The sequence below is a fragment of the Danio aesculapii genome, chromosome 1 (assembly GCF_903798145.1).
Source record: "Danio aesculapii chromosome 1, fDanAes4.1, whole genome shotgun sequence".
NCBI classification, from domain to species: Eukaryota; Metazoa; Chordata; class Actinopteri; order Cypriniformes; family Danionidae; genus Danio; species Danio aesculapii.
In genome coordinates this window covers 52,896,256-52,909,769 of record NC_079435.1, presented here as the reverse complement: position 1 = coordinate 52,909,769, position 13,514 = coordinate 52,896,256, and the positions used below count along the sequence as shown (strand labels likewise).

Here is a 13,514-nt window from a genome sequence, read left to right as displayed (position 1 = left end):
AAGCACAGGACGAACAGGGAAACATTAAACACTGACAGGACAGACAAGACTCTCAGGTCAGGACCCTGACAGTTTATCATTTTGTTTAGGGCATCAACGTAAAAAAAAAAGAAGCTCATTTTCAATAGCATACAAAGTTCACATGTTTGCAAGTATTACAAAAAAGAGTTTTAGATAAGTAACACACAGGCCTCCTCTCTTCAACATCCGTTTTTCAACCAATTATACTGTAAACATGTTTCCTGACCTAGTTTTGGGAAACCGATAAACAATACGTACAGATGTCCTTTGTTTTTGACACTTAATTGAAAGGCTTTGCTTGCTTGATGAATGTTGTAGCCTTTATGATGGTGTTTGTGTTTCTCCTCAGGTCATCACGTTAGAGGGATGGGCGGATATCATGTATTATGTCATGGATGCTCATTCCTTTTACAACTTCATCTATTTCATCTTCCTTATCATCGTAAGTGCGCAGTAATTAATTAACTGACACATCTTCCTCTCTTTTAACCTCTGCTGGAGTCTGTGCTTTCATTAGTTGCATGGAAATGGCTTTCGCTATCATCAGGGGTGTAAATTACCGCAGTCGTTTTACTTGATAACTATACTTAAAGAGATGAAAATTAAAATTCTGCCATGGTTTTTAGAGAATTTGAGATTGAGAGCTGTGGGCACTTATTTTCCATGGTGATTGCTTGTTCTAAGGGGGAAAAGTTGACTTTTAATACAATCTTAGACCTTATTTAGCTTGTCCTCAATGTGTAAATATCCATCCATCTAAATGTGTAATGCAAATCACACAAATTTTATTGATAAATCAATTAAAGAAAGATGAAGCTCAATCAAAGTGCATTGCTCTGTCCCAATTCGCATACTATCCGTCCTATTTCAGTTGATTTATTTAACAGTTGGCACCGATAGCACAGTGGTAAGGTGTGCCGACACATAGCACTCACGGCAACCCGAGTTCGATTCCCAGCTCAAGGTCCTTTCCTTTCATTCTCTCTGGTCACCAAATTATTAAGGGCCAAGAGAGAAGGAAACCGCAGGTGAGTATGCACCAATTGTTTTCATTGGCGTTCTTACTATTATTATTATTATTATTATTCTTCCGCTTCCATTTTTTCTTCTGCCGGATTTGAATGGCAACACATATAATCGTATGGGCGAAAGTTGTATAATTTGGCACAATGATAGAGGGCAGTCTGAACATTAACCAGAGATGAAGTGTCTAACTCAAACTCTGTAGCGCCACCACTTATCCAAAGTTTCACATAAGTTTATCGATATAACTTTTGACTTTGTTCCTCTCATTCCTTCGTACAAGCTGATTCAAATGCACCCTATGACATCATTTTCCATTATAAAAATGTTTTTGCTATTTCAGATTTTTCACAAAACCTGTTTGATCGAATTCGTCCTAGGCCGTTTATCTAATTTTCACTAAAAATTGAATCACATGATCTACAGACCATGCTGACCAAAAGTTATGAATTCAAGTTGATTAGACCAACTGTTTTCATTTAACTTGCAAACAAATTTAGCGTAGAGCTTGAGAAAATGGATTTTAGGCGATATCTCTGTAACACATTGACGTATTCACAGCAAACAATGGTGTGTGTTATTGTCCGGAGATACAAAAAATTGCTTTTTTTGATTATAACTTCTTAACTGTTTATCCAAAATTCATAAAATTTCTCTTTACATCCGGCGGAGCATGACGAATCCGATGATGTCTGATTTTCCCTGGTCAGCCATTTTGTCTGTCGGCCATTACATACAGTACTTTTAATATATTTAAAGATTTGCTTTGCAAGAAATGCTTTGCGCATTCTGCCTCTAAAGTGCTTGGCCCCTTAATTGCTGCTTGCAGCTATATTTATTAGTGTAACTACTGTACTTTTTGTATTGTTTTTATTGTATGTCTACAGCAATATGGTTATTCCCATAACAAATTGCCTTTCAAGCACAACAAAGTTTGCTACTACTTACTACTACTAAATAGTATTTAAAAATAGAATTAGTATATCCCAAACAGAAGTATGTTGAAAACAATATGTCATAGGTTGCTTTGCTATTTCCCGTACAAAATTGAAATGTAGAACCAACCATACTCTAACTGCTAATATTGCCATCAGTACATTGCACATTGGAGGTGACCTTGATAAGAACTACAAACTAAAGTGTAAACAAACTACAAACATGGCGGACACTTGAGACCAACCGTCAAGTTAAGAGGCTTTGGTAAAGTTGTTTGAATGAATATTAATTACTATCTAGCTAACTGGAAAATGTTTAAATAAGATTTTCCATGATATAATTAATCTGCAACAACAATGTGAACTTGTATAAAGACGTGTTTGGACATTAACGTGTGAATGCATAATTATCCAAAGACCTGAGGTGGTTTGTCTGCATAAAAGGTTTCTCTGCATTTATTGGCATGGTCTTTCACATCTAGCTAAGGGCCCACCAATGAAAACAAGTCTTTCGGCTAATTTGGGTAAGTTTTTGGGTAACGTTGAATAATATGCATTGTTCATAATATGCAAACTTAAACTTAAAGACTTGCGAATGGCAGATTAAACTATTGTTGCATCTCTAATAAGGAAGGTAATTAAATATGAAAGAAATATGGATTTGTCAAGATGATTGACAGAGGATGTAACTAAGCAACATAACGGACCGTTAATGAGGAAGTAGTATGCCCCAAAGCTTGCATAATCTTCTGTCACTCTCAAAAGTATGTAGTTTTTTGTGAAGGATTTTAGGATGTGGTATTGGTTTGAAAATTGGGACGCAGCACATGATTGCCTGTGACAAAACATCAGTATTTGTTCACCCAAATATGAAAATTATGTCATTATTTACTCACCCCAATGTCTTTTCAATAACCTGAGGCCTTTGTTCATCTTCAGAACACAAATTAAGATATTTTAGATGATATCTGAGAGCTCTCTAATCCTCCATTGACAGTCACGAGAAGTTCAAAGTCCAGAAAAAGAAGCAAAAACATTGTCATAAACCAAAAACATTTAATGTGACTTCAGTGGTTCTACTGTAATCCTACAAAACTCCATGATCACTTTTGTGTGCCAAAAAGTTAGAAGTATGATTACAGTATGTTCGCCAATATCTATCAGGGTATGTGTTTATTACGAGCAATATGACATCTTGCCATTAGGGTCAGCAACACAACATGTAATCACTTGAGCTTCGCATGATTACAGTTGAACCACTGGAATATATATATAATTATTATCACTCCTGTGAATTTATTTTATTTTTTTTAACATTTCCCAAACGATGATCAAGGAATTTTTCCCAGTATTTGCTATAATAATTTTTCTTCTGGAGAAAGTCTGATTTGTTTTATTTCAGCTACAATAAAAGCCGAAGTTTTAGGTTTTTTTACCATTTAAAGGTCAATATTATTAGCCCGCTTAAGCAATATTTTTTGGATTGTCTGTCTACAGAACAAAACATCATTATACAATGACTTGCCTAATTACCCTAACTTGCCTAATTAATGTAACTAACCTAGTTAAGTCTTTAAAAGTCACTTTAAGCTGAATAATAGTGTCTTGAAAAAAATCTAGTTAAATATTATGCATCGTCATTGCAAAAATAAAAGAAATCAATTATTAGAAATAAGTTATTAAAACAGTTATGTTTAGAAATGTGCTGAAAAAAAAAATCTTCTCTCTGTTAAACAGAAATTGGGGGAAAAAATAAACAGGGGGGCTAATAATTATGACTATATATATATATATATATATATATTGGACTGTTTCTGTCTATTGGGGATGACAGAGCTCACTTATTTCATCTTAATTATCTTTATTTGTATTCCGATGATAAACGAATGTCTCAGGAGATTGAAACAATGTAAGGGTGAGTAATTAATAACAGAATTTTCATATTTGGGTGAGCTAAATCTATAAACAAGCTATTTGCACTCATATTTATCTTTCGTACTCATATTTTGATTGGTCCACAGGTAGGCTCCTTCTTCATGATCAATCTGTGCCTGGTCGTCATTGCCACACAGTTCTCCGAGACCAAACAGCGCGAGAACCAGCTTATGCAGGAGCAGCGTGCTCGATTTCGCAGTAACGAATCCACCTTGGCCAGCTTAGCCGAACCCGGATCCTGCTATGAAGAAATGTTAAAATACCTCGCTCACGTTTGCCGCAAACTCTGGCGTCATGTCGTTCGCATCTATGGGAATTTATGCCCCAAAAGGCGAAGGGGAGTGGCTAACCCTGGCACCTCCCTCTCTGTGGGCGGGACTAATGGATATTGGAGCGATAATGGGACAAAGATGGGTCCGAGTCAGTACTGTATGCTGCATTATCATCACCCTCACCAACATTACATAAGCAATGGCATAGAAATGAAAACACTTGAGCTCGATAGAGATGCTCATATTGCCAAAAAGACGCCATCTCTCCCACTTGCACTACAGAATTTAAAGGGTTTGAGACTTGGGATGAACTATCCCACAATCTTGCCCTCCAAAATGTACACAAATTCACATGCTCGTGGAGTAAAACCTCCAGCTTTTCATCATGGACTTTACGGCAGAAAGATCTCTGTTTGTGGTGGATATCATGACACTTACAAGCTGCAGCACGGTAAGAATGCATTTACATTCCTATATTAATTGTAGCTTAAAGGTGCAAATGCTTTTTCGAGGGCTAATGTATATATTAAGCAAAACTAGTGCAATCTGTATGCAAAACTGAAGGGTTTTGGCCCTGCTGTTATGTTTAAAATGTGACTTTGGGTTTTTTGGATTAAGAGTAAATTCTGTCTCAGGGGTTTTAACTTAATAACATAGATAATGAAATTCTTTCTTTTTTCCTCTCTCGCTTTGCGCACTTGACATGCCCTAATAATTCCAAATTGAATTGAGGGAATCGTCTGCACAAACACACACTCTGTCTAGTCATTATTTCTGTGCCTCTTGACTTTTGCCTGAAATTACCTGGTGAGGAAGCCTTGAGATTTTTTTTTCAGCATTTGGGTCAAAATGTATTCATAACTGTGATTGTTTCAACATCCTTGCCCACACTCCTGTGCAACTGCATTTAATAGATGTCGGAAAACTTTAGCCCTTCGTTATGCTTGGATAAACCAAGTTTGCCTTTTTGCTCTGGCATGGTTTGAATTTCAGGGGCTTTGCAAATATGTATTCAATCATATCATTCAATTATAATTTGGAACCTAAATAATTATAACAGGAGTTTTAACATAATAAAACTACAACATAAAACAACTACAACACCAAAAACATTTTGTGACTATTATAAATGTTGTAATACCAAGAAACCATCCTTTAAATGTTTGGGGTAAGTAAGAGTTCTTTATTTATATATATATATTTTTAAAACACAGGCTGATCGAAAATATATATGGTAAAACAGTAACATTGTGTAATACTATTGCATTTTAGATCATTGCTTAATGTCAGAATCTTGCAGAATACATTTCAATATGCTCATTTGCTGCCCAGGAAACATTTCCTGTATCATCAGTTTTGAAAGCAGTTGTGCTGTGTATTGTTTTGGTGATTCTTTTTTCAGGCTCCTTTGATGTATAAATAGAAAGTTACATTTTACACAATGTAGAAGTCTTTAACAAAAGATTATATCAATTTATTTCATCTTTGCTGAAAAAAAATACTCGCACCGGTCACTTTATTAGGTACACCTGTACAAACTGCTTGTTAGCACAAATTTCTAATCAGCTCGTCACATGGCAGCAACTCAATGCATTTAGGCATGTAGACATTTAAGTGACTCTGAACGTAACATCGTTGGTGCCAGACGGGCTTGTCTGAGTATTTCAGAAACTGCTGATCTACTGGGATTTTCACACACAATCATCTCTAGGGTTTACAGAGAATGGTCTGAAAAAGAGAAAATATCCAGTGAGCGGCAGTTCTGTGGGTGCAAATGCCTTGTTGATGTCTGAGGTCAAAGGAGAATGGCCAGACTGGTCCCAGCTGATAGAAAGGCAACCGTAACTCAAATAGCCACTCGTCACAACTGAGGTATGCTGAAGAGCATCTCTGAACGCACAACACATCCAACCTTGAGGTGGATGGGCTACAGTAGCAGAAGATCACACCGGGTGCCACTCCTGTCAGCTAAGAACAGGAAACTGAGGCTACAATTCACACAGGCTCACCAAAATTGGACAATAGAAGTTTGGAAAAATGTTGCCTGGTCTGATGAGTCTCGATTTCTGCTGCAACATTCAGATGGTGGGGTCAGAATTTGGCATTAACAACATGAAAGCATGGATCCATCCTGCCTTCAATTCAATGGTTCAGGCTGGTGGTGGTGGTGTAATGGTGTGGGGGATATTTTCTTGGCACACTTGGGGCCCATTAGTACCAATTGAGCATTGTGTCAACGTCACAGCCTACGTGAGTATTGTTGCTGACCATGTCCATCCATTTATGATCACAGTTTACCCATCTTCTGATGGCTTTTTCCAGCAGGCTAACGCACCTTGTCATAAAGCGCGAATCATCTCAGACTGGTTTCTTGAACATGACAATGAGTTCACTGTACTCAAATTGCCTCCACAGTCAGCAGAACTCAATCCAATAGAGCACCTTTGGGATGTGGTGGAACAGGACATTTGCATCATGGATGTGCAGCTGACAAATCCCCAGCAACTGCGTGATGCTATCTTGTCAATATGGACCAAATCGCTGAGGAATATTTGCAGTACCTTGTTGAATCTATGCCACGAAGGATTGAGGCAGTTCTGAAGGCAAAATGGGGTCCAACCCAGTGCTAGAAAGGTGTACCTAATAAAGTGGCCAGTTAGTGTATATACATTCAGTATATTCAATATCATTTCATTTAGATGCTTTAAAACTCCCTCTATGGGGGTTTTATTTAATATTAAAAAACTCTAAAATCCTAGCAAAATCCATTTAATTTTGTTGGGATGATTAAATGATCCATGTATAATTATATATATTTTTTATAATGAAATTCTGTGTGTTTTTGACTTGATTTGGTTTCCTCAGCTTATATACCATCTATCTGAAAAAAATCTGCAAATATGCGAATCATAGCTTTTGTGAATTCCAGAGAGATGATCGAAGTTCAGACACAGCAGATGGGTCTCAGCAGGCAGGTGTAGACAGGCTATGCCCTGATTACAGAGAGAGACTGTATTGATCTCTATTGTCAAAGCAAAATCCAGAGCGTGTGTGCTAATGACAGCGTCCTCAACTATAATCAGTTCTCTAATGCATCACTGGATTGTCTAATTATCAGGTCCCATTTGCAGAATATTGTATTATAGGTGGCCTGTGCTTGTTGACACATTGTTTACAGCAGTGGACATTTAGTTAGAGTATAATTATTTTTGTCAGTCAGTTTCTGCTAGAAGAAAACAGCCATTTACGACGGTCCTTAGGTTTCTTTAAATTTGTACACATTTAGATTTTTAGAGCTGTGGCAAAAAAATGTTCAGTAAATAAATCCTGCATTGATTCTGAGGTTTTTAAAGTATCGCTGTTCTCTCTTGAATCTACAACAGCAGATAGCGTTGTGTGCTTTACATACAGCTTGCTTCTTATTCCTTACAAATACCACTTGAACCTCAAAAAATAAAAAATCCTGTGAAATTAAAATAAAAATATTAGATGTCAGTTTCTCATCAAATCTTCTGACCAGTCAAGGCAAGGCAAGGCAAACTTTATTTATAGAGCACACTTTTACACAACCGTAATTCATCCAAAGTGCTTTACAACACTGTAAAAAATAAATTCATAAAATTTACGGTAAAAAACGGCAGCTGTGGTTGCCAGTTTACAGTTAAAAATACAGTACAAACCGTAATAGTAATTTTTCATTTTTACAGTAAACTACCGTATTTCATTAATTTATTTATGTAATATGTCTGTATGTTGTATTATCAACATCTACACATCTTTTGTTACACAGTTAGACACATTAACACAACCATATGCTGGTGGTGATGAGGAAGTTAAATAATGAACCAATGCTCATCACAAACAACTTTTCCCACTAGCAGAAAAGAGTATCAGTGTATAGAAGGTGCTCAGTGTCATTCACACAGCTACTAAACACCATGCATGGTAACACGCATAACATTAAATTCATGAAATAAACATTGTTACTCAACATTATTATTCAGCCATATAATAATAGTTTCTATGTATGTTAATAAATGCTTTATTAACTCAACTTCATGCAGTTTTGTAACCTAAAGTGAGGACTATTTATGCTTAATAAATCCCTTATAAATGACAATTTAAGGCTAAGTATCAAGTGAACAATACATCTTTGCTATTTTATTTAAAAAGTAAAATTTCTTTAAAGTTTAAACGTTGCTGAATAACAGGAGTGTCAAAATACGACATAAAATTGGATGAAACAACAACAATATAATTATTTAACAATATAAGATGAAATGTTTAAACTATACAGTAATTGTATTTTAGATTAGGTTGCAAAGATTTATTTTTTATTTTAAGAACAGTTTCATTTGTGTATCTTCAAACGAATAGAAATGAATGCTGTTTATGTTCTTTTTTCCTGTTTAGAATATTGTCATTTATAAGGGATGTATAAAGCATTAATAGTCCTCACTTTAGATTATGTCACAAAACTGCATAAATTTTAATCAATAAAGCATTTATTAACATTAAACTATTAGTATATGCCTGAATAATAAGATTTATATGTTAATTTTAATAGTTTATTAATCATTTTATACTCATTCTGAATGATCTTAAAAAAACAACCATGCTTAAATAACTGGTTTGTAAATAATGCAATACTTAATTTAGTGATGAAAAATAAATCATTAACAAAGTATGAAAGTACACTTATTAAAATATAAATGTGGTTATAAGTCAAGAATACAGCATTTGTAGCTGCAGTTATAAACTTCTTACTAACATTTATTAATGTAAGGTTAATGTTTAACAGATAATGAATTCACTATTTGCTAATGCTTAATAAATGGTTCATAGTGTGCAGTTATTATAAAGTGTTACCAAAAATTTTACTTTCAAGGTGAGTAAAAGAAAGTTCAAACAATGTTTACAATTCTTCCCATGTCTGAATGTAGGAACATTATGCTTTGTTACAATAAGATCTCAGTTGTCACAATATCAGAAATGCAAAAACTGTTTTAGGTCAACAAAATTACATATAAAATACATGGTTTCCGCTACATTTATTCCTCCATGGCGGGGCGCCACACCAAAATTCACCTCACCGCTGCTACATTGCTTCTCATTCAAAACATTCAGTCGTTGTTGTTTTTTTAATAGTGGGTTATAATCTCACCAAAATGTGTTAAAGGTAAGTGAATTATAACTACGCGACTTTCTCTGTTATCATAGTAGTGCTGTGCGTCATTTGTTTAGCCTTTTAAGGTGACATGGTGACTGACTGACTTGACAGGTGCGTGATGCGTGACGAAACTTTCAGTTAAGATGAACATGGTTTCTGTTTCACTTTACTTCAGGATGCATTAATGCCGTTTGGTAGGTCTATTGGAGAAATTCATAAATATTCCTAGCAAATCTAATGAATGTTGGAGACAATCTTGTTACATAAATACACTAAATTGCACTTCAGCAGCATTTATTTGAGAGGGCACAACATAATCTGCACTTGAGCAGCATATATTTGAGGGGGCGTGCAAGAAGTTTTGTGCACGGACAGAGGAAATTAGCGTGCAAGCAAAGAGATTCGTATGCTCTTATTACATGAATGCGCTCTCGACTTCTAATACTTGCAGTCACATTTGTTATTAAAATAACACCACAGGTAGTTGGAAGATCTCTGTAAAAGGCCCAACAGACTCTGCCACCACAGCTGGAAAAAATCCTAGAGGAAACACTGAAATATATCAGAATTATAAACAAGTCCACTAAATGCGACATCATGTGCCCCTATTGGTTCTGTGATGTATATCCAAATAAAACAGCTTATTGAAAAATAAATTGTGAGACAGGACTTGATTTAGTCCTTTAAGCCATGGTCACACTATCTTTTGTGCTGCGAAAAGGGGCAGGATTAAACAAGATGATTAGACATTAAAAAAGCTCCATGGATTGCTCCATATTTAAAATTTCTGTACAGAGAGGTCATGTTTGTTGCAGTGTTCCTCAAGAACCAAGAAATCATGAATTATTTCCATCTGAACGTTTTTTTATTTTGAAAAGTCTTTTATTTTGGAAAATGACCGTATTCTCTCAGTTACATCTCAGTCACTTGAGCGCCCAAATTTAATCCATAAGCAGCAAAATGAGTAACAAACAGACGTCTTTGGAAAGTTTCTTTGCAAAGAGGAAAAGGCCCAGTGAAGGACCCACGAACTGCTGAAGAATGGATCTGTAACCCATTTGTCACCAAATCAAGTGAATTCAGCATGTCTGTGCAAGATCAACTACTGGATGGTGCCCTTTTAGGGCCTGTTCGCACATCGCGTCTTTTTCTAGAGTTCGTGCAAGTTTGATGTGTCCAATAGAGGTGTGAGGCTTGTGCGCACAAGCGGCGTAAAACGCTTGCGCCTTCCAGACACACCCACTTGAATGGATTTCCGTGAGCGCAGTGAGTCACGTCACAAGAACTGATCAATCAGCTTCAGTTGTATGGAATATACACATTTCGCTAGACTAATTATCTCAGACAAACACAGAACACCCAAACACTGCAGTGCTTTGTAATTTTTTTCCATCAATAAAACTTGTATCAGAGTTGAGGGCCACTGTTCTATTGGTCTCACACAGTCACGTGATGCGATTTTGCTACGCAGCGACTTTTTTTTTTTTGTGCTTGTTCAAACTAATTAAACTTAATTAAAATGAGCTGAAACAACACAATTCTTGAGATTTCATCGGGACAACTTAATTTTTTATGTTCAATCAACATAAATTTGTTAAAAGTGTTAAGTTAACTTGATTAATATATGTTGGGACAACATGAAATGTGTGGAACCCTGCATTTTTTACAGTGTGCGAAACGTTTCCGGTCTGCCACATTTGCTTGCGTATGAATGGAAATCTATGGGGCAAAAAGTGCAGTGTGACCGTGGCTTAACACCGTAAAAATGCAGTGTTCCACACACATTTTTGTTGTCCCAACACAAAACCTAACAAATTTAAGTGGATTGAACATAAAATAATTAAGTTGTCTCAGAAAAAAATCCCAAGAATTGTGTTTTTTAAATAAGTAGTTTTAACAAGCAGCTAAATAATTTTAGGGAGTGTAGAACTGATCGGTGGTTGCTATTGGTTAATCTCATGTGATTGACAGGTTGCCCTGCCATCGCAGAATGAAACAAATCAGACAAAATAGAGATATGATTAAAGAGGGAGTGGTTACAGCCACAAAAGGCACATGCATTTAAATAATAACATTTATTTATAAATCTTTTACTATAAACACTGCTACATTCCAGCAAAAGAAAGATCTCATGGTGTCTTTAAATAACACTTCACTTCTCTGCAGGTGTGTATCCTGGCACGTGTTCGAGTGTGTGTGTGGACAGCAGGGTGGGCCTGGTGTCTTCCCAATCGTCCTCCTGCCCAATTTGCGCCCAGGAAGGTGATGGTGTTAATTGTGACTCCAACGGTGAATCAGACCCTGAGAAACAAGGGCCAGACGTGGGCTCCGAGCAGAGAAAAACAAACCTGGACACGGAAGACAAGGTGTCTGAGAAGAGGAATTGTGTGTGCATGTGTGTTCATTATGCCAGAGCCGTTCTGAGGCGGATTGTGGACAGCAAGTACTTCAACAGAGGGATAATGATAGCAATCCTTATCAATACGCTCAGCATGGGAGTGGAATACCATGAACAGGTGAAAACAATGCGCTCGTTTACACACAAATCACTAATGACATCTCATTTATTTCAGTTTGTTTGCAGAAAGCACCAGTGAGATTAGATGGATGCTTTTGTTTAAGTATCCTGCTTCTCTGGAGATTATTTGAGTAGAGTTTAGTTTTAAAAGAGATCTCTTCAACGTCAACAAATTTTACTGAGATTTTTGTAAATGTACTCCTTGAAGAAATTTGTTTAATTATGTATATTTATAAATAAACTATAACTCAAAAGAGAGAAGTCAAAGCATAATATTTAATTGGATTAATAATCTGATATTATTAATATTAATTCTTTTCGGCTTAGTGCCTTTATTAATCTGGGGTCGCCACAGCGGAATGAACCGCCAACTTATCCAGCATATTTTTACACAGCGGATGCCCTTCGACTATTGCCCTTAAAACTATTATGTTTGGAAATGTGTTGAGAAAATCTTCTCTCTGTTAAACAGAAAATGGGGGGAAAAATAAATAGGGGGGCTAATAATTCTGTCTTCAACTGTATATGATACCAATTATATTTCAATTTAAATATATATTTTGTCAAAACAAACTTTTATTTTGGATGCGATTACATCACGATTGAACTTTGCCCGAGCACTAGTTTAAAATCATTTTTCTAGTGTTATTAAAATTAAATTCAAATCAGGATTAAGTTTTAGGAGAGAGCTTTAAAAAATGATGGAACCAAATGAATGGATGTTGTTAAATTAAGATAATAGAATTTTCAATTACATTTTAGATCTGAGTTCCAAGTTTTAGGAACAGCAAATAATAACCTGACTTCTTGTTGATCATTTGGTATAAGAAGTTGCTTATATGAAAGGCAAAGACCTCAAGATTACGCTTATTTTACCAAAATAAAATATGATCATGCCTTAATTTTTAATTATTTAATTAGGACAGTCAGATCTGACTTTACTTAGACAAAAGTCTTGTCACTTAACAGAAAGCAATCTTGCAGGACTCCCAGAGTTCATCAAAATTCGTTGGATTCATCTTTAATATCTCCTACTTCATTTTACCCTCAATAATGTTCATGTCTGGTAACTGGGCTGGCCAATTCTGGAGCACCTTGACCATTTTTGCATTTAAGGAATTTTGATGTGGAGGCTGAAGTATGAGAAGGAGCGCTATCCTGCTGAAGAATCTGCCCTCTCCTGTGGTTTGTAATGTAATGGGCAGCACAAATGTCTTCATCAGGCTGTTAATGTTGCCATCCACTCTGCAGATCTCTCGCACACCCCCATACTGAATGTAACCCCAAACCATGATTTTTCCTTCACCAAACTTGACGAATTTCTGTAAGAATCTTGGGTCCATATGGGTTCCAATAGGTCTTCTGCAGTATTTGTGATGATTGGGATGCAGTTCAACAGATGATTCATCAGAGAAATCGACCTTCTGCCACTTTTCCAAATGATCAACTAGAAGTCAATATTATTGTTGCTCTTACAACTGGGATTGATGACAAGACTTTTGTCAGGTAGTGTAGTAAGTTTACAGATGTTCAAATGAAGATATTCATAATGAGTACATTAGTAAATCTCCTGACTTTTGAGCATTACAGTTTCTCTGGCACACACACACAAACACCTGAGTGTCAGAAACACTGATTGT

At 36.0% G+C, this 13,514-nt stretch overlaps 1 protein-coding gene across 1 annotated transcript in view; it reads left to right on the top strand.

Moving 5' to 3' along the window:
• Positions 1-13,514, top strand: part of cacna1hb (calcium channel, voltage-dependent, T type, alpha 1H subunit b) — a 204,060-nt gene that overhangs the window by 125,158 nt on the left and 65,388 nt on the right. The window contains exons 7-10 of the mRNA XM_056453793.1: positions 371-463; positions 4,001-4,637; positions 11,523-11,677; positions 11,735-11,872. Of these exons, the coding sequence (XP_056309768.1) occupies positions 371-463; positions 4,001-4,637; positions 11,523-11,677; positions 11,735-11,872 (1,023 nt within the window). The remainder of the gene's footprint in view (positions 1-370; positions 464-4,000; positions 4,638-11,522; positions 11,678-11,734; positions 11,873-13,514) is intronic.